This window comes from Schistocerca americana, chromosome 4 (genome assembly GCF_021461395.2).
Source record: "Schistocerca americana isolate TAMUIC-IGC-003095 chromosome 4, iqSchAmer2.1, whole genome shotgun sequence".
Lineage (NCBI taxonomy): Eukaryota > Metazoa > Arthropoda > Insecta > Orthoptera > Acrididae > Schistocerca > Schistocerca americana.
Window position 1 is genome coordinate 512237893 of NC_060122.1, and position 22116 is coordinate 512260008.

The 22116-nt window shown below is 38.8% G+C and overlaps 1 protein-coding gene across 1 annotated transcript in view; it reads right to left on the reverse strand.

The window, feature by feature from the left end:
* The window catches only part of LOC124612449 (kalirin), a 1731149-nt gene that overhangs the window by 1288288 nt on the left and 420745 nt on the right, over window positions 1–22116 (reverse strand). The window contains exons 4-7 of the mRNA XM_047140672.1: window positions 18657–18770; window positions 15612–15811; window positions 9919–10147; window positions 2559–2681 (exon numbers count right to left, since the gene is read on the reverse strand). Coding sequence (XP_046996628.1) covers window positions 2559–2681; window positions 9919–10147; window positions 15612–15811; window positions 18657–18770 — 666 coding nt within the window. The remainder of the gene's footprint in view (window positions 1–2558; window positions 2682–9918; window positions 10148–15611; window positions 15812–18656; window positions 18771–22116) is intronic.

Genomic DNA, 22116 nt, shown 5'->3' on the forward strand with positions numbered 1-22116 from the left:
CTCCGCAGAGCAATTCAAAACAAAAGGCGCGGCATGCTGACAAAAGGAGTTTTGCTCCTGCACGATAACACTAGGCCTCACACCTCTCAAAAGACTCGGGATTTGATTGATTCTTTTGGCTGGGAAGTTTTGGACCATGCACCATACAGCCCCGACCTTGCTCCTAGCGATTTTCACCTTTTCCGTTACCTGAAACACCATCTTGGCGGGCAGCGCTTCAATGACGACGATGAAGTGAAAGCGGCCGTGAACTCTTGGCTGTCGGAGCAGGCGGCCGAATTCTTTGAAGAGGGAATTAAAAACTTAGTTGTACGGTATGACAAGTGCTTAAATAAACAAGGCAACTATGTAGAAAAATAGGTAAAAGTGTGTAGAATCAGAAAATAAAAGTTTTTTTACAAAATTATTTGTATCTTTTTTAAAAAATAAAAACGGCCCTTACTTAAAAAACAAACCTCGTATACTGAGCAGTTAATCTTGATAATTTATTACATCTTTCACCAAACTTCTCAACGCACTTTCAACAACTATGAACACCTTCATATATGTTCCAGTTTCCCCAAGGTCAGTACGAAGTCAGGCCCCAAATCAGATGAGGCATGAGCCATTTATGTTAGCATCAGTTCTAGGTATTTGTTGGCGCAGCATAAAGAGTTCAGAATGATATTCCAAGGATCGTGGGGTTGAGCCTCTTTGTGAAAATATATTTTTTTCTATTTTCAATTTTTATGTTACTTACACTGTAAATAATTCAAAATAATGTGCACTGTATTCTATTAGTTATATTTTCATAAAAGTTATGAAATGAAAAGATCAACAAAAATTTGGGATTGCAAATAAATTTCCAGGGAGAGATTGTAAGGGGTACATGAGAACTTCGTATACAGATTTGTAGTTGGTGATTTACATTGCTGGAGAGATATTCATCATAAAAAGAAGGGAAGCAATAACTTTCTTGACATCTTGCACACATTATAAATACCACATTTTAAAATATAAACCTTGGTTTGCATTCACAAAAGGTTCCCACACATCACACAGTGGGCCAGCAAACAATGTGTAATACATCATTTCACCAAATATTGGCAATGGAATGTGTTTTGATGGAATGTGTTGGGATGTGAGAGCAGCCTCAGTGGCCATTGGCAGTGGTCATTTGCGTGCGCACACGTGTGTGTGTGTGTGTGTGTGTGTGTGTGTGTGTGTGTGTGTGCGTGTGTGTAGAGTGCTTGCATGAACGTGTGTATTGTCTGCCTTAGAAGAAGGCCTATTGGCTGTAAGCTCACGTTTTTGGCAGTCTTTTTGCTGGGCCTGTCTGCAACTCAGCACCTCTTCTATATGGTGGGTAGCAGTCTATCTTTTTCATAATATTGTCATTAATGCATCCAGGATTTCCAATTGTTTTAACAAGATTTGTTACTGACATTGAGAGAGTAATGTGAAGATAGGTGAGGTAAATGGTATTCCTCCTTCAGCCCTCAGTTGTGATGTTGACTGTAGGAGTAGTTACCCTTTCTTCTGACTGTATTAAGGGTACATATCTTTTTATTTACATTGTTATTTATTATTGGTATGTCATCCTCCATGCAAGACAAATGTACAATTAATTTTGTCAAATAAGTGAACAGTCCCCTAATGACTGCTGTAGAAACGTTCCTTGATTGGTACTCCAGTTATATATAATCAAACAGTGATTACACATGGTATAAGGATCAGTCAAATGAAAACAAGACAGACTGAAAAAAGTAATAAACTGGTTATTATTTCAAATGTAATTGTTATAATTGTTAACACTTTATCCCACTGGAAGACAGGATGGTCAATGCCTTCCTGGCAAAATGTTGGTGATTGCCTACAGAACCATGATAGTACCCAGGCATACACTCCTTCATCCAAAGAAAATCGATGGCCACAAAAATTTCTTTCTTCAGGATTCCAAGAATATCGAAATAAACATGAGGAGAAATCAGGACTGTATGGAGGATGTGTCCACTGTAGCAGTTTCACTGGGAAGCCTCTACACATTCTTCATACAATCCTAGTCTCACACTCTGCATTTTCCATGTTTCTGGAGACCTAAAGAAAGATATTTGCGGCAGTAAATTTGCTTTGGACTAAGAGGTGCACACCTCGGTACAATCATCATTCTGTAGGCAACCTTAAACATTCTTCCATGAACCCATTGACCATCTTGTCTCACAGTGTAATAAATGTTTTTAATGGTTATGACAATTACTTCTTAAATAGTGAACAGTTTACTAACTTTTTCCATGTGTCTCATTTTCATTTGACTGTCACTTGTAAATAGAACTCACATACCAAACACAGTATTGAGTAGTTCAAATCTTCATTACAATTAATCATACTGATCACTACTTTCAGTATTTTCATGTAATAGCATTAGGTAAATCAGAATATTATTATATTGTTTTGGTAACATTTTTGGGAAAACTTCAAAAATCTTACAAAAAATTGAGTTCTTGAATGACTCAAGCTGATTCGATTTTGATGAGTTTATACAGTTCTAAACATACATTATTCTTGGTGGTGTATCTTACCATGGAACTCATAGTGAAATGATTATGTTCTTCTTGCAGCTCTTTCGCTACTTTGTAGGAATGGCCAATTTCAACATAATTCATAAGGAACACATCTCGGTTGTGACAAATCCAGTCAAACATCTGCAAAACAAAGTCAGTATCAGAATCAAAAACAATACTACTATCTTAACCTATCTTATGCGATTTCAAGTAACATTTCATATATCAGTCAATATGTAAAAATGACAATGTGTTTCTGAAAGCTACAGGATGCTTCAGAAAGTATGAATGGACTGAAATGGCCACCACATTGATGCAAGAGTTTTTGAGGCATTACTCCAGTCATAGAAATATTTGTGATCGAATAATTAACATGCAGGTATAAGCACTTTCAGAGTTAGTCTTTATTAATTATTCATTCCTTTGTGGCATTCCTCAGACCCCATCACAAAGGAGCAAAGGAGAAGCTTCCGTGGTGTGCACAGAGTCCAGGTACATATCAACACACTAATGCAGCTCTCAGGAACTAATCAGTATAGTGTTTAGCATCAATAATTAACAAACTATTAATTTCATTTGTGCCTCTGTACGATGTAAATGAATACAACATAATCATCAGGGAAGCTGCAACTGAAAAAAACCATTACTTCCTGAACTACAGTAATAGTTCCTGTTTATCTCTGTGCTAATTTGCGCTTCATATTACAGAAGACTAAAAACGATCTGCATATTGTAAGAATAGATACTTGTAAACAATGAGCATAAGTACTCATCATGTTGCTAATATTAGTTTCCAGTGTTTGAATCTACACACTCAAATAATTTGCACAAGAAGTATCTAATACAGTAATACCTTAGTAGAAATCTCCTCTCTCTATCAAGTCACAGTTCAATGATTTATGCATATCAGTAGGTTCTTAAGGAACTTATGCATAGAACACTGAACCTTACTCTGAATCCTAGATGAGTAGAGAAAATCTACATATAAATCATTTTTGTTCATCATGTTGTGGTAGTATGAGCTAAAAGTAACCATTCAGGCAACACTAACAAATTTTAGTAATGAAAAGCATTGCAAGAATGGCAAGAGATACACAAAAACTGTGACGAAACTAACGTATAATGAAGCAATAGATAAATTGACTTGCATATGTATCTTATAGGCTGATGCAGATGGTTTGTCAGAGGAATTATTTCTTGAGAAATGTCGCAGTCACTGGCATGAGCAGGTATCTGCTGGTTTTATGGGGGACATTCTCAATTGAACAAGAGTTGGCCTACTCCTCTGGTTGGCACCTTTGAACTAGGGAGTGGACTTTCCACACATAGAAAGGCTACAGACTGCATTTAACAATGAAGTGATTTTTAGCTGTATAAGAGGTTCAACTGATGAGAATGCCTGTGACTAATAAACACGCCAGTCACTCTGCAGTCACAGATCTGACTCCTAAAAGACTTCAAATGTTCAACAAATTTTAACAGTTTCTCTGCAGTGCAAGCCAAATACAATAATTACATCAGCAGTTTGAATGGCGAGAAGGAATATGCCTAACATAGTAACAGAGAACAGACTGCTGTCTAGAGTGGTGGACAAAAGATTAGGTACGAAACATGGGGTGGGTAGTGGGTTCAAACAGCTTCAAAAACTACAATGAAAGCAATAATCAGATAAAAAAAATTATGTAAGAAAGGATAAAAAATAATGGAACTAAGAGAAACAGTGTCAGATATAATGTTAAGAAAATGAAAAATAATACTCATTGAATTTTAGATTAAATGTATGATCATACTTAGCACTTTATCCATCATTAGCAACTGTATTTCTATTTGTTGAAATAATCAGCAAACAGTGGCACAAAAGAAATTTTATTCTTTTACTGATTTCACACATCTAGTATTACTCTTCGAATGGTTATAATTATTGCATTATTTGTAATATGTAGGCAGCATATTGCTGTTCTCATATGGTTCATAGTGTCTGTACAGAAATGGTATAAGAAGCCAAACAACAACTTCTTGTTTGTTTTCCTTATATCATTTTTGTGCAAGCTCTATGAACCACATGTTGTTCTTTGGTTTCCTTAAGCAACTTTTGTACAGGCATTATGAACGACATGACCACAGCAATATGCCGCATACATCTTAGTTTTGACACTCACCAATAATGTGATACTTATAGCCTTCTGGAACAGGGCAGTAGGTGCCTTAAACCCGTAAAGGAATAAAATTTCTTCCATGCCACTGGTTGCTGATTATTTCAACGAATATGATCATACTGTAAGAATATTCAGATGGATAGCTGTCACTATTTAAGTTCAGAGAACTGTGTCATTGATTCCACAAATGACAATTCAACCACTAACAGTGAAAAAGCAAGCAATTTTGTGGCATCAAAGATTCTTGGTTACCCTGAATTGTTATTTCTTCTTCCAATAATAGTCATCTCATCTGTTCGCAACTGAGAAATACTCTCACATGATTAACTGAATTAAAGACATTTCCCAAGCATTACGTAGCACTGCTTTCATTCTGATGATAACAATAATGCTCCATGGCATGGAGTCTGTGAGACTATGGTTGTTCAACCACTGATCAAAAGTCTCACTCAAATGTGTCCCAAATTCTCTCAATAGGATTGAGATCACGTGACCTGGGGTTCATGTAAGCGCCCCATGTTTGTCGACTCTTCCTCAAATCATTCTGACATAATTCTGGAGCAGTGAGGTGCTGTATTGTGTAGCTGAAGGCACAGGTCACTTGTGGTATGCTGCAGGTGAACAAAAGGATGTAGATAATTGGACAGTAGCTTCCTGTATTAATCTGTGACTGAGAGACAGTGATAACCTAATAACACTGATAATATTGGCAATTAAGCTCACCAGACAAAAAATTAGTTGCCTCTAGAGAAATCATTATAAACTGTAATTTTGTGCCTGGACTTTATAACTACCTGGATTCTGATAGGTAGTGAGTCCACAAGGTTGTACAGTTACTTGACATTCAGGTTAGGCCACTCGCTGATCTGATTGTACAATTTCCCCAAATTGTGAGGCTGCTCATGTTGGCATTTTACTCACTGTTCCAACAAGTAGCACAGATGTTCCATGGGGCGCAAGTCAGATGATTTTGCAGGTCAATCAAGATGCAATAGGATGGGGGAAAGTTCAGAAAAACAGACATATTCTTCCAGCCTGATGAACTTTCTGGTGTTGTCTTTATGTGCCTTTTTAAGCAATGGCCTCTTTCGAGGTGACCAACTCCAAATGTTCACAGCGTGTAGTTTCTGTCATAATGTTCTCTTGCTAGCGAGTTGGGATGGACCTTCATTCGTCACCTGCAGCAATTCTTGTTGGGTCCCAAAACTGTGGAGTCCTAAAGCATCGACTGTACACCGACCAGTGCAGTGCTTTTAAATGGCATCAAGAAGGCACTGATCCGCATGCCAGTGGAAAGAGCAGGTAGTGGCACACTCCAGAGGAATACAGCACACACACCCCCTCCGTCAACAGTGACTGAACCAGTCACTCATCACTGGTCAGCCCCAGTTCGAGAGCATCAGTACTGAGTAATAGGAAGACAATTCTTAGTCTCCATACTGCAAGTAGTAATAGAGAAATGTAACTGCATGTAGGAAGCACAGGAAGCCACCTCATAACAAGAAGTTTAGTTTCTTTCCTTTTTAGAAATTAAGTGTCCTATTGATTAGAAAGTTTAATGTACAGATCGTTTTATATTCCTGCCATTGGCCATCACAGCTTTTCTCCTTCCTTATTTGTGTGCATGCTTACTTCCACAGTGGCCAAGACAACACAAATGGTTTGGTTCAAAAGCCATGAAACGCACCTCCAGTCCCCTCAGGATGTTTTCCGACCACAATTCTGACTTGTTTCGTGGGCACTTGTGTTACATCACTGCTCTTAGACACATTGAACAGTCGGTAGCCAAACACTGACAAATTCAGCAATTTCACGTACCGTATGGCCATGGGATGGCTTAACGAGATTTCCCCTTTTTGCCACTCTGTCACATCCTGACATTTACCCACATTCACGTACAATGTCCACTTGAAAAATAAGTGTCTCACTGACCTCCAATGCCTTATTCTCATGTAGGGGCAGTGCGTGCACAGTTGAGCATGTGACTTGACTCCATCATCTGTAAAGGCTTAGCTATTCACCTGTGAGTGCACACTAGGGTAACTAATTTTTTATCAGGTGAGCTTACTACTAGATTATTTTACATACATATATAAAAATGGAGAAAAACAAGAACTGTGAAAAAAGGCATTGGTCATTCTCTTACATTACTAAGCTGCTGATTTATCAAATACTCCAGGCACAGCATTTATGTAAATTTATGCATGCTACTGTCAACTGCCTATATACTCACAAAGTCAACTTTAGCCAAAAGCACTTGGCCTTGCCACTCGCAAGTAGTAACAGCTTCTGATCATCAGTGTTGGTAATCATTTCCCCACATTCCAAGAGTTCACTTGCAAATTTCTTACACCCACGCTAATCACTGTGCCCTAACATGCAATGAGTACAAGTATATTTACAATGGTGTGTACTTATGACTGATGATGAAAGAAAGAATAAGGCCTGGCGAAATAAGCACTTTAGGTCTACCAATGTGAGCAGACTGTAGTTGTTTTTTGTTTAAGGCATTCAAAATTGTTGTTACCAGCACCCTTACACTTACTGTGTGAGACAAATGCATTAAAACGTATAAAATGGAGTCATGCTATAGAGCAACATATGATCACATATGCTCTCCCACACTAATTATCACATTAGCACACACAGTCAATCTTAATGGTATAGAAGCGGAAATCAATTCATGATGGTCTGTTAATGTATTGTTACCAGACAAGAAAAACCACAGAGAAGGAAACTAGAAAATATTGTTGACTGATCACTAACATAGCCTTATAACCAGAATGCAAAATGCTCCTATCACAGCGCAAAAAAAAAAAAGAGCGTATGTGCTGGGCAGAGTTAATGTTGCAAAAGAATGGAACTAGCTTTTCAATTTATCTGCCAGCTTCAGAGACATTTAAATCAAAACATCTTGCATATTTATGCTTTCTCACTTGTTAGTATTAATACTCATGTCATGTAACATAATGCATCAAGTCAAGTAAAGTGACACGATACATAATGTCATATTATATAACATGACACATGTCATTGTGTTATCCAAAATGGCATTTGCTATGTCAATTAATATGACATAATGTGTCATTAAAGTTTAGGATGCATGCATCCCCACTCTGAGATACTTCCTATTGTAGATGCACCCCCACATTTGGTTACATTAATCCACCCTCATCCAAACCAAAAAATTTTAGTTTAGTGTTCTGCAGGAACAAATCCATCACCAGAAATTTTATTCCTCCAGAAAGACCTTTATACCTATTACATGCATGCTCTTCAGCTATATGATATTACATATTTTTACTACAGTTGGTGAATATTCTGGATTTTGGGCACAGAGAGACAGTCAGGGACTTTAGCATACAAACTGCAAGATGCAGCTGTGCCAACACCTTACAGCTGGAGGTCACTGCACTGTAGACGTGGGGTTAACTAATAAAAAAGAAAGAATATGTCATGATATTTTGACTTACCTGGCAGCTTCAAAGACATTTAAGTTTAAATGCTAGTTCCCTTCTTTTACAACCCTAACTCAGCCCAGGACATATTTGCCTTTTCTGTGCTATGATAGGAATATTTTTCATTTCGGTACCCAACTTTTACTCTATCATAATTTTTGACATTATACCACCTTCACTTGGCAATCAATATAGACTTTTGTTAACTTGGCTGATGACTGATCTGGTATAGGTTTTTTATTGTCTTCCAAACCATGATACTTTCATCATGTCACTGGATAAAGCTTTCATAAAAGAATAGGCCGCCAACCATTGCACAAATAACACAGAAGTGGTACGCATAAAGGAACTCACTAAATCCAAATGAAGCATGTTTTCAGTTTTATCATAAGAATGCATTTTTTATTTATTTGATTCACTTTAAACCATTTCTGTGCATTCAATTCACATAAGAATGAATTTTCCTTACCATGTTTAGATCAACTTCACAACATCATATCTTGATAATGTATAAATATTATTGGATGGAAAAAAAAATCGTTTTGACTTTATCCATGTGTGTACCTTTATGCAACATTTGAACCAATTTGTAAAAGTTTGAAGCACACAAGTGGCATGCTTCAAAACCCTCCATGAAAAATGTGCTTTTTGCATGTTAATTACAAAGGAGCCCTCAGTCTCACTCCAGTCCAGAGTTATTTAAGGGTGACTGTTTTCGCCCATAAAATCCAAATGAGGATGACTCTTTTTGCACATTAAAATCTGTATGGTGCATACACAGATGGTGTAATTAACTGAGCATTAATTTTAGGCCAGTTAAAATCTTTTGCAAAATGAATTAACCAATTTTCCAGCTCTGGTTCATCATTCAAACTTTGCTTAATATAATGTAACATAGTTACAGAAAGACAGATTTTTGAATGACTATACAAATGGCCACTGGTCCAATCCAAACTAAAAACATTTTACCCCATTTTCCTACCTCAAATAGGAACTGAACAAAAAGACCCCCCTCCCCTGACTCCAAACCTGAATTCTGCATGCAGTCTTTTCATACTTATTCGTTACAGTGCTTCTGCACTTTAACAACTAGGTGGGCCAACCATCCTCAACCCTAGGTGAACAGAAAACTGGTCAGCAGAAAAAGAGGAAATTCTGCCTACACCAGATAGGATGGAAAAATAATATGCAAACTCCATCTCACCTATGATAATGGTTACTTGTCTGATGATATTTGTACAATACTAGGCATACAGTATACAACTCAACTGTCAACTAAAGAAATAAAATTTGCATTGTAACCATTATGGCATATCTTAATGTTGTTTGTGAGGAATTCTGGACAGCCCTACACATCTCCAGTCCTGTTCTGTTCTGTTCTGCTCAAACAGCAATCACTACAAGTCCTGTGAATGAACTTCTAATATGGCCATAATAATAGCACTTTTGGGGGGAACCTGTGTTCTGTGATACAGAACTACACAGATGTGGTACCTACCAGCATGGGAATATAAATCTTGTAAGCTTCATGCCAACATACACAACATGTCCTCAATAGAAAAAGTAAAAATAATGCATTTTTGAACATGTACCCATTTATGGGATACCTCACTGTATTTGCATCTATCATAAACACCGAGGCAAATACCCAATGATACCTGCTCAAAGCACAAAATACACATACAGAATGAACACTTGCATGAATATTTACAGAAAAGAAAGAGAGGGCAAAATGTAATGTAGGCTAAACTATGATTACAATACCTTTTCACAGTCCTGTTCAAATAGTCTCAGCTGGAAGCACTGATCTAGTTTCAGTTTTTTGTGATGCCACAGTTGTAAAAGGTGTTGCTGGGAAGAGTGGACTGCCTCCAAGTTCTGCAATATTTGAGGAACACAGGCTTGGAGGTCGGGATTTGCTACAACTGAGCTGGCTTCACTGTCTCTTCCAGAATATCCGGAATCATAGCCACTGTTTGAATCTCCAGATAACCTGATACATAAGCATTGAGAAGACTATTAAAATCAGCAGCAATCCACAGTATTATCTTTATGTCAGTATACATATATTTCTCAACTGCCACCATCTGAAAGTCTGAGCACGAAGAAAAACTCAATACTTCAAGGTAAATTATTTGTATAAATATTTGTACAAGAAATATAAAAAAACTTAATAACAATGAATAAAATGAATAATTATGTTTATGACTTTCAAAAATAAAAAAAAGCAAGATTTTTGTTTCTTTTTACATTCTTTAGCTTAGGAATAGATTGCAAATCGAATCATATCAGGAATACAGTTGCACTGTCATGTGATCACAACAATTATCTGTCTTCATTTTCATTGCCACATATTATGACTCTTATCAAAGCACTGTGTTGGCTACTAGTCATCATCTAAATCTTAATCCCTTACTAACTCACAAAATGACCTTTGCTGTATACGTAACTCACCCAACATCAGGTGTTTCTCGAGTTGTATTGTACTGAACTGTATTGAATTTTTATTATCATTCGTCATATGTTTATGAATTTTGCATGACATATATGTTTTTTTGTTATACTGATTGCATGTTATGAGAGACATGGTTCAAAATTAATGGCCTACTGTACATGAGAAATGTGATTTTGCTGATTGGTTCACACATGTGTTGACATTAAATGGTCTGATGGAATTGTAACAACTATTTTGCGAACAGTTCATTGTTTATGCACTTGCAACACACTGGGATAAAATGAATGTGATAATAATGAATGCCACTAGTTGCCAGACCTAATTATAGATCAGATTCCTAAACACAAGATGAGATACAACTGCTGCTGAATTTCACAGCCATTTATACGAAACATATGAATCCAAAGAGTGAAGAAAAAGTGAGGCAACTGTATTATAAGTTTAAGAAAGGCCTATCTTCATATGCAGAAAAGTGACAGTCTTGTATCCAGACTGGCAGTCTTACTGAATGCATGAATGCAAAGTGAGATAAAATGTCACTTTACAAGAAGCAATATTCCTGCAGGATTTTAAGGAGTTTCTGGTGATTTTGTTTTGAGAATTATGACTGTAGCTGTAACTCTAAGCTATGGAGAACTGGGTTAACAATGAGCAGTGAAAATGCTCACAAAATCATGCACTGCTTAAACAGTTAAAAAATTTTGATTGGAGATTTTTGTTCAATTCTCTTACGACCTTGACCTGGTGATTAACATTTCTTCAGATACCTAAGAAACTGTCTTGCATCTCAATGGTGCAAGGAAAATGAGGAACTGAATCTCAGAAATAAAGTGCCTAAAATCTTTGGCAGCTAAATTTAATGTAGGCAGTATGAAGTAGCTTTTTCCCATTGTCAAGACATTTATAAGAACATGGTAATTATATGGAAAAATAAAACAAAATTTTCAAAATCATTAATAAATATCATTTTTTTCAGTTTAGATCATTTTAATACTGAGCAGCCCGTCAATTATATCTGAGCAGATGTACTTTCGTTCCCAAAGACCTATAGTGAGGAGGTCCCCCATGATTTAGAACATGTCAGAATAACAAGATTGTATAATAATTATAAAGGCTATTATTGTTTTCAAGGTTCAACTGGTCATGAAATGGAAACCACAGTGAAAATTAAAAAATGTTTAATCTGTAATATTTACGTACACCTACCAGCTACTGCTCTAGAAAGCTGCCACTCCTACTTAGGCCAGTGGTTAGCACACTGGACTCGCATTCGGGAGGAAGATGGTTCAATCCCACATCCGGCCAACCTGATTTAGGTTTTCCATGATTTCCCTAAATCGCTCCAGGCAAATGCCAGAATGGTTCCTTTGTAAGGGCACGGCTGACTTCCTTTCCAATCCTTCCCTGAATCCGAAGAGACCGATGACCTCGCTATCTGGTCTCCTCCCCCCCGAACAACACAACCCAACCCAACCCTACTTAAAGACATTTGTTGTAGCACTGTACTAACTTTCTAATAACCTCATCATACAAGGCAGCCACCTGTGCTTACAGTCAATTCTCTATGGTGGTCTGCAGCTCATTGTCAATACCAAAATGCTGTCCTCTTAGTCAGCGTTTCCTGAGAGTGAAGAGATGAAAAGCAGTAGGAGCCAAGTCTGGGTTGTATGGTAGACAATCAAATACTTCCTATCAAAAACACTGCATGATTGTCTTTGTTGCAGCTGCAGTGTGTGACCGACAACATTCCTCTTCACTTGTTCCGAATTGCCCTTCACAGAAGCTGAAGAGTCATACTGAATGAAGCTGCAGTAATGCTCGTGCCATGTTCCATGAATTCCACAAAGAAAACTCCTTTTAGGTCCCATAATATAGTTGCCATTCACTCTGTGATGGAGAAGGTTCACTTGAACTCCCTTAGTTTATTCAAGGAATGAGAATCTGTCCATTGTTTGGACTGATTTTCTGTTTCTCCATTATCAAAATGGGCCCATGCCTCGTCCCATGCGACAGTTTTATTCAAAAAAAATTGTGTGTCATCATGGTAGTATTGGAGAAATGTTAAGGAAGCACCCATTCGCTGTGTTTTGTGATGATCAGACAGCATCTTGGGAACCCATCTTGCACAGAGTTTGCTGTAATGAGGTCTCTCACAATGATGTGGACAGCTGACTGAAATTTTGGGAAATGATTCACCCAACACAAAAATTGTAAATGGATGATTTGCTTGAATCACCCGATCCACTTGTTGAAAACAATCACTGGTTGATACCTGCTTCCTTCTCTCACCACTGCATCACAAACATCTTATCATGTGTCTGGTGCCCACAGGGAGATGTCAAACCTACCAGTTACATGCATCCTCCTGGAATATCACACGACTTTTATTGATTCCATTTGCTTACTACTACCTTTGGGATACTATAGTCACCTATAATTTTATCTCGTACAATTGGTTCTACTATTCATTCCCAGCTAATAATCTTCTTCACATTGCTCGGTTCCTCATTCCAGAAGATTTCCTGAATTAGCTGGAAAAAAAGAGCTAATTTCCCTCTTCAAACAATATGAAGCACACATAACCAGCAGATTTACATCATTTGAAATATATATTGTCAAATTAACCATTAAAAAATATGTGCTTTAAATGGGCACCACACTGTTCTTTCTCTTTTGTCCATATACAATAGATTGGGCAATTACAATACATTTTTCATAACGTTCACCATTAATGCAGCCTCTGTGATTATTTCTTGGTGGTCCATCACAACACCTTCCATCAGCAGCTGCATGAAACAACACACCCACTGAGTGGCCATGCGGTTCTGGGCGGTACAGTCTGGAACCGAGCGACTGCTGCGGTCGCAGGTTCGAATCCTGCCTCGGGCATGGATTTGTGTGATGTCCTTAGGTCAGTTAGCTTTAATTAGTTCTAAGTTCTAGGTGACTGATGACCTCAGACGTTAAGTCGCATAGTGGTCAGAGCCATTTGAACCATTTGAACACATCCACCACACAGAGTGACAACTTTTGTTCACCAGTCATGCCCACAGGAGGTTCAACTCCTGCATATATTCTGGTTCTGCGTAAACAGAAGCCTGCCAACAGTGTTTTGCTCCACCCTGGCTCAGTTAACTTAAAATTATATTTTTTCTCTCTATATTCATGTGAATATCTTACAATTATTGAAGACCCTAAGAGTGTTCCATGACAGTTCATAATGAAATATGTTACACTAAATCCTACTTCAAAGTTCCTGCTCCATTGCCACGCTTTGCTGTCACTCATGAATGTTTCACCCTACACACTACTCATTTGTTGATGAATTTTGGCTGTATTGCACAATTCAGCATGAAGAAAGCAAATGACAGTACACACTTCAAACTTGGTGGGAGACACTACTGTCCTAGGCATGTTTACGTGCTTACTGCACACTCAAAATTAACAGCAGCAAAGTAACATGATCGACGGGTATACTGCAGACACAGTGCAACATGTCTGCACAAAGCTTCATCAGATTCTCAGTGTGGTTTTAATTTTGTGACCTATCAGACCATAAAAAAACAATAGCCCTTGTTTTTACAAAGAAAAATAAATATTCTGAGGTATCTTCTTACAGATTCCAAGTGGAGTGGTCCTCATGGATGTGGAATCCCATATAACACTATGGAATGAAAGTAGGTATAGTATATTCGCTTTTTTATTTTTATATCACATATGTCTGACAACATTTGCATTGCAAATAGAGATTCATTCAGGCACTTCAACAGTTATGTGGTACTGTCCTCCCAGTAAAGTTTATTATTATGCTGTAATCCCATGAATTTAATACTCTAACTTCTATAATTTTCTCAACATCTTGTGCATTTGAATTGAAATCAGAAGGCTATGAGCATCAATCCTCAACTGTTTTCAACAATTGTCCAATACCATCAACTTAGCTGCCACGTGCTATACACCACTTGCCAGCTCTCATAAAAAAGTTCAGATGTCACCACCACCACCACCACCACCACCACCACCTCTGCCACTACAATGACCACTGTTGCCAGCATCACCAAATCTACTACACTAAAATTACTGCAACAAATGGAGTAACACTAAAATCCTCCACGGCTTAAATTGTTTTCGATCCACTACAGGATATTTATGTAATCCTTATACATATAAATTTGAGCTGAAAATGCTGTGCCAAAGATACGGCATGTACTTTTCAGTGCAAAAAATGTGAATTTTACTATCATTCTGACAACAGTTCACAGAGCTTTTTGTACTACCAAAAATTTTCAATAATCTGGTAGCATTACACACTGAAGCCTCTACCTCTGATTTTGAAATATTATAATTATTTACTGCTTTTAGAGTTGCTTTACTTTCATACAGTTCATTCTTTCTATTCCTTATTTATCACAATTTTAAAATCCTTGTAAGGCCAGAGATAAATGAATAAAACACTTTGAAATGGAAAACAGCTGAAGTTTAATCTTAAAGTGAACAAATGTTTATTCTGTGCAGTTATTTTTATCACTAACTGATTCAAACATACGGATAATATTAAAGATCATATGAAAATCAAAATGAAAGAATTTTGATCTATAATAAAACAAAAAAAACAAAAAAAAACGGTGGTGAGTTATTGCAGACTTCTTTTACATCAGTTTATGACTGTGACACTCCATAGATAATCAAACAATACCCCTATGAAACAGACCACTTACTCGGATGCTGGGCAAGAGTAAAGCTAAAAAATAATGTTTCATATCAAGTAGAATTTTTACATATTTTAAGAACATACATCCAAGAAACAAGTACACAGTTTAAGAGAATCTTAATGACAGTATGCGCTGAAAATGAAATTAGATTCTTTTTTCATTAAGATAGTCATATAACCACCTAACTACATACTGCAATAACGTTCAGTGAAATGTACTAATTTAAGACCTTAACATAATATTTCTGCATAGTAAACTCTGAAGAAATAAAATCATAGTATCAGTCTTACCTCTGCAAAAGTCTCTGACCAATGAGATCAATTTCTTCTACAGGTGCTTTCATAATCTTCTTCTTCATTTCATTGTGCACATCAATGCCATGCTTTGCTCCTGCAATATCACTTGCAAGGTCATTTCTACTTAAGTCTTCTTGGAGATCATCAAGGCGATCGAGCAAGTCAGCTGCTTGCCATATAAAATCTTCTAAGGCCTGTTGATGGCACAAGGCAATTAGCAATTACAAATACACCTATGAGTATTTTAGATAAATATTACAAAAATGAAACTGACCAAAATAATATGTTAAATTCCCTAAAAAAATTCTGTACTTCTGAGCTAATATATGCTGGTGTCCAAAACTAAAGCAACAAACGGAAATTTTGCAAGGTTGCACTTATTTTGCCGCAAAACAGTGTGAACAGCAACATGTAGAATGGTGGACAAAAATGTTCTTAATTTTTTCTTAGTTAACTGATGTGTGCACACATTCTGACAACAGGTTAATGTGCTCAGCGCGCGGTGTGGCTACTTCTGGCACCAATACAGGTATGACTATGATGGGACATGCTGTGAATGACGTCATTCTCATGTTGAGAGTAGAGACAATGTAAAGAAAACAGAAAGTAAACCACTGCAACATGCAGAATGGTGGACAAAAATGTTCTTAATTTTTTCTTAGTTAACTGATGTGTGCACACATTCTGACAACTGGTTAATGTGCTCAGTACGCGGTGTGGCTACTTCTGGCACCAATACAGGTATGACTATGATGGGACATGCTGTGAATGACGTTGTCATTCTCATGTTGAGGCAAAAGCACCCATTCTTCCTGCAGAGCTGCTTGCACGTCTTTGAGAGCAGCTGATGGATGCTGATGCAAACTGTCTCCCTAATGTATCCCACACATGTTGTATGGAATTCAAATCGGGATAGCGAGCAGGCCACACCAAGTGCACAACATCTTCCATTTCCAAGAAAACATCAGTCACCTGTGCTCTATGAGGTTGAGCATTATTATCCATCAATACAAAGTCTGGGCCCCTCAGCACCTCACAACAACCTTGCCAATCCACCAGTAGAATTCCATGAAGAGGTGTTTGAGTGGTCAATATAATCCCTGCCCTCACTTTTAGGGATCCTTCTTGATATCGGTCTCTTTCTACAATGTTTGGGCCCTGAAACCATATTCCCTGTTCCACCCAGATGTGAATCCGTCAAGAATCACTCACTCTCCAGACCAAATTGGGACTCATCTGTGAAAAGAGTAATGTCCCACTTTACTCATGCCTGAGTGACACGTTGATGATGCCACTCTAGACATTCCCTTCTATGAAGACCCATCAGAGGTACACATACAGCAGGTCTCTGACAACAAAAGCCACTCTGCCGAACCTTTCTGTACACCATTTGCCTCGATATGACACGTCTAGTGGATGCTGCGAGGTCAGATGCCAATTGCTGTGCAGCACTAAGGCGGTACCATCATGTCCTTACAGACAAATACAGGTCCTCTCTTTCTGATGTCGCACATGGTTGGCACTGCCCTCGTCTTTGGGATACAATTCCAGTCTCTAAAAACTGCCACCACATCCAAGAAACAACAGAACAATTCACATTAAGCCACTGGTCGACATCAATTTGTGGCTGTCCTGCTTCCATTTTTCCTATGGCCCTCCACCACAGAGAGTCTGGTAGGCACCTTCTCTGCACTCTATGAGGCGAGCATTATTAACCATCAATACGAAGTGTACACATTGACTATGGATGTAGGACTACCCAACAAACACTATCCCATCTGACAGGAGCCCTCACGTCATCGCTGGCTTGGTTGTCCATTGACCAGAATGCCATCTTCCGTGCACAACACAATTGTACAGACATCTGTTGACAGTTTTGTATGATTATGTAGAGAATGAGCACAGAACGGTGAAACAAAGGTTTGTTGCTTTAATTCTGGACACTAGAGTACCTTGTAATTTAGGCTAAGTATGTCGTTACACAACATCTCATACAGGCACATAAGAGAACCTGTATTTAACTGAAGAGTACATCAAGCCTGAGTCAGAATTTTTATTATATCTCGCAACAAAAACCTAAGCACATTAGAGAAGCAAATTACTAGATATGACCCAAATTCACACACAGAAGTAGTACTGAATTCTGAATATCTTTGAACTGAAGTAACACACAAAAGGTAAGAATGAAACCATTAGAGTAAAACATATGGGAACACTGTTAAGATAGATAAGATGAAAAAAGCAACATTATGCAGCAGGCATACTGCATTATAACAATTTCATGAGTTACCCATAATACTCCATGTTCTGTTTGTACAAAAACAGATCTGAAAAATAGGCTAATTTACATAAATGAGTTACATGGAGACTGTGAAAGGATGTGTTAAGAAGTTGTGTGCAATATGTAAACGTTAACTGGGGCTGAAATGGAAAGAAACAAGACAGCAGCAGTAGTAGTAGTAGAAGAAGAATAAGCTGTTGTTTTCTGATGAAGCAAATGAGAAACAGAGGGAATGGTACAACCTCATGTGTCAGAATATGCAAATCAAGGTAGAAAAAAGGCTGTTCAAAAAATATGGTTCAAATGGCTCAGAGCACTATGGGACTTAACATCTGAGGTCATCAGTCCCCTAGAACTTAGAACTACTTAAACCTAACTAACATAAGGACATCACACACATCCACGCCCGAGGCAGGATTCGAACCTGCGGCTGTAGCAGCAGTGTGGTTCTGGACTGAAGCGCCTAGAACTGCTCGGCCATAGCCACTGGCAAAAAAAGCTGTCAGTCATGGATTTTCATTATAGATGCAGAAAGCCAACATATCAGAATTGGCGATTTAATGCCAGAGTAAGTCAGTAACTACTCCAGGATGGAAGGGACACCTGCGTTATTACATTACAGCGGTATCAAATGGGATGGTGAAACTATTGCTATGTTTCTTGCTGTGATAGTATTATGAAATTTTTGCTATGACATATACACAGGATTCAAGATACTTTTCATAGATAAAAACGGAAAATCAAAATGAATGACTTACCAGTCTCATATCTATCCACTGCGAATGGTCGTAATGCAGCGTTCCTTCCAAGTCAGATGTCAACTGAGAAGTATCAATAATTTTTGGCAGTGCTTCCAGGCTGATCATGTTGGTCTAAACACAAAACAGAAACATAATATAATGAATGAGCATTATGTATGTATGTGAAGCTATTATACATACACCAAAAAACGTTTTGCATCACCTCAGTTTCGAGAGTTCCAGACCTTGTACAGAAAATTGGAATAGAGATCAACATAAACATCATTTCTGCCCTTTTTATTGCTCATGAAAACCACAAATTGCATGTTGTACAACCATACAGAGATACCATCAGAGCTTTTGGTCCAGATTGCTGTACACACCAGTGCCTCTAATACCCAGTAGCACATCCTCTTGCATTGATGCATGCCTGTATTAGTCATGGCATACTATCCACAAGCTCATCAAGGCACTGTCTGTCCAGATTGTCCCACACCTCAATGGTGATTCAGCATCCCTCAGAGTGGTTGGTGGGTCATGTCGCCCATAAACAGCCCCTTTCATTCTATTCCAAGCAGGTTTGATAGGGTTCATGTCTGGAGAACATCCTGGCTATTCTAGTTGAGTGATGTCATTATCCTGAAGGAAGTCATTCGTAAGATGTGCACAATAGGGGCGCAAAATGTCGTCCATGAAGATGAATGCCTCACCAATATGCAATATGGTCGCACTATCGGTCAGAGGATGGCATCCACGTATTGTACATCCATTATGGCGCCTTCCATGACCACCAGAGGCGTATGTTGGCCCCACATAATGCCAACTCAAAACATCAGGGAACCTCCACCCTGCTGCAGTTGCTGGACAGTGTGTCCTAAGGCATTCAGCCAGAATGGGTTACCTCCAAACACGTCTCCGACAATTGTCTGGTTGAAGGCATATACGACACTCATCAGTGGAAAGAACGTGATGCCAATCCTGAGCGGTCCATTCGGCATTTTGTTGGGCTCATCTGTACCGGGCTGCATGGTGTCACGGTTGCAAAGATGGACCTTGCCATGGACACTGGGAGTGAAGTTGGCCATCATACACCCTATCGTGCCCAGTTTGAATTGTAACATGATGTCTTGTGGCTCCAAGAAAAGCATTATTCAACATGGTGGCGTTGCTGTCAGGGTTCCCCAGAGCCTTAATCCATAGGTAGTGGTCATCCACTGCAGTAGTAGACCTCGGGCGGGCTGAGCGAGGCATGTCATCAACAGTTCCTGTCTCTCTGTATCTCCTCCATGTCCTGAACAACATCGCTTTGGTTCACTCTGAGACGCCTGGACACTTCCCTTGTTGAGAGCCCTTCCTGGCACAAAGTAATAATGCAGACGTGATTGAACCGCAGTACTGATCGTCTAGGCATGGTTGAACAACAGAAAACACAGGCCGTGTACCTCCTTCCAGGTGGAATGACTAGAACTGATCAGCTGTCGGACTTCCTCTGCCTAATAGGTGCTGCTCATGCATGGGTGTTTACATCTTTGGGCGGGTTTAGTGATATTTCTGAACAGTCAAGACCTGTGTCTGTGATACAATATCCACAGTCAATGTCTATCTTCAGGAGTTCTGGGAACCAGAGTGATGCAAAACTTTTTTTGATGTGTGTATACCTGGTTTCAACATCAGTACTAGCCCAGAAGGCTAAAAAGGTACATCTTGCAATACAAACTGGAGCCAAAGATAAGTGTAAATGAAGGAGACTAATCAGCAAAAAAGTAATATTACAGACTGAATAGTAATTATTTGTATAACTCACAGCCCTCAAATTCTGAAACGGACATAGTTAATAACTCCACCAACTCGCTTGCCGAACCACCGAACCACTTCCAATTGATATGACTGTGTGTTGACACCTGCACTGACGGAGTGTGGGCTGGCAGGCAGCAGGTAGAAGTCTGTGGTTGAACTACCAGATCCATACCATGAACCCAACTGTAGGCCCATTGACCACACACAGGTGAATGACTTTGGGCAGATCCACTTGGTGGACCGGTCAGCAGACTCGTGCACTATGTATGGGGGCTTTAACACCACTGTGTTACATAAGCTGCCACTATAGAAGTGTAAGAACTCTATTGTCAAAATGTAACTACTGAACATTATAAGAAATATAGGTTCAGGTTCCACATAAATAATGAAAAATTACAAAAAAAAATGGCTCTGAGCACTATGGGACTTAACTTCTGAGGTCATCAGTCCCATAGAACTTAAAACTAGTTAAACCTAACTAACCTAAGGACATCACACGCATCCATGCCTGAGGCAGGATTCGAACCTGCGACCGTAGCGGTCGCGCGGCTCCAGACTGAAGCGCCTAGAACCGCTCGGCCACTCCGGCCGGCTTGAAAAATTACACATTTTAACTTAAAGATACGCAATAGTAAAATGGTTACACTAAAAATAAGTAGACAGTGAGTTACTGAGTTTGTTCAAATGGCTCTGAGCACTATGGGACTTGACTTCTAAGGTCGTCAGTCCCCTAGAACTACTTAAACCTAACTAACCTAAGGACATCACACACATCCATACCTAAGGCAGGATTCGAACCTGCGACCGTAGCGGTCAAGCGGTTCCAGACTGTAGTGCCTAGAACTGCGCGGCCACCCCGGCCGGCGAGTTACTGAGTGAAGTGAAGTTTTCAGCAATGACTTGTCTTAGCAAGGGTCCAGTAACAACTGAAGCAATGTGCCTTCTTAAAAAAATATATATTAAAAACATTTTGTTCACTTCTTTACATTCAGTAACCTTGCAATGAAACTTATGCTTGGACTAGGCAATGGTAACTTGCCAAACTGAAAACACGAAGACAAGAATATCAGATTGACTCTTCCACACTGTGGTAGCATTTATATCTATATGAAAGCTTCTGCAGGAATAAAATTGTATACTGGTTTGGCACACAGTTATAATCTGCCGAGAAGTTTTGGAAAAGTGTACATTCAGTTGCATAGCTAAATACTGATTCAGGAAAACAATGTTTTAGGCTGTGGCTAAGCCCTTTATCTGACACCATTTCTGTCAGGGGTGTTAGTCTTGATAAGTATGCAGAAGAGCTTCTCTGAAGTTTGGGAAGTATGAGGTATAGTCAAAACAGTTTAATCACATCGATGAAAAAATTAAGTTAGGTAATCAAGTTTTTGTTGGTTTACAGGTACAATCTGCAGTTCCGGTACACACTGGAACCCCCTGCTACAGCACTGTAGCATGCCACTACATCACGCCACCCATTCACAAAGAGGAGTATCAGTCAGTCATTTGTTTTCTGCATTTGAAGGGGCAGAACGCTGTAACAAATCATACTGAGCAGGTGGAAGTGTACGGCGAGACTGCAGCATCATGTGCAATGGAAGTTACATGGCACAAACACTTCCAGTGTCATCAAACAAGCCTGGATGATGAAGAAGGAAGTTACACAGACTGGGCATAGCAC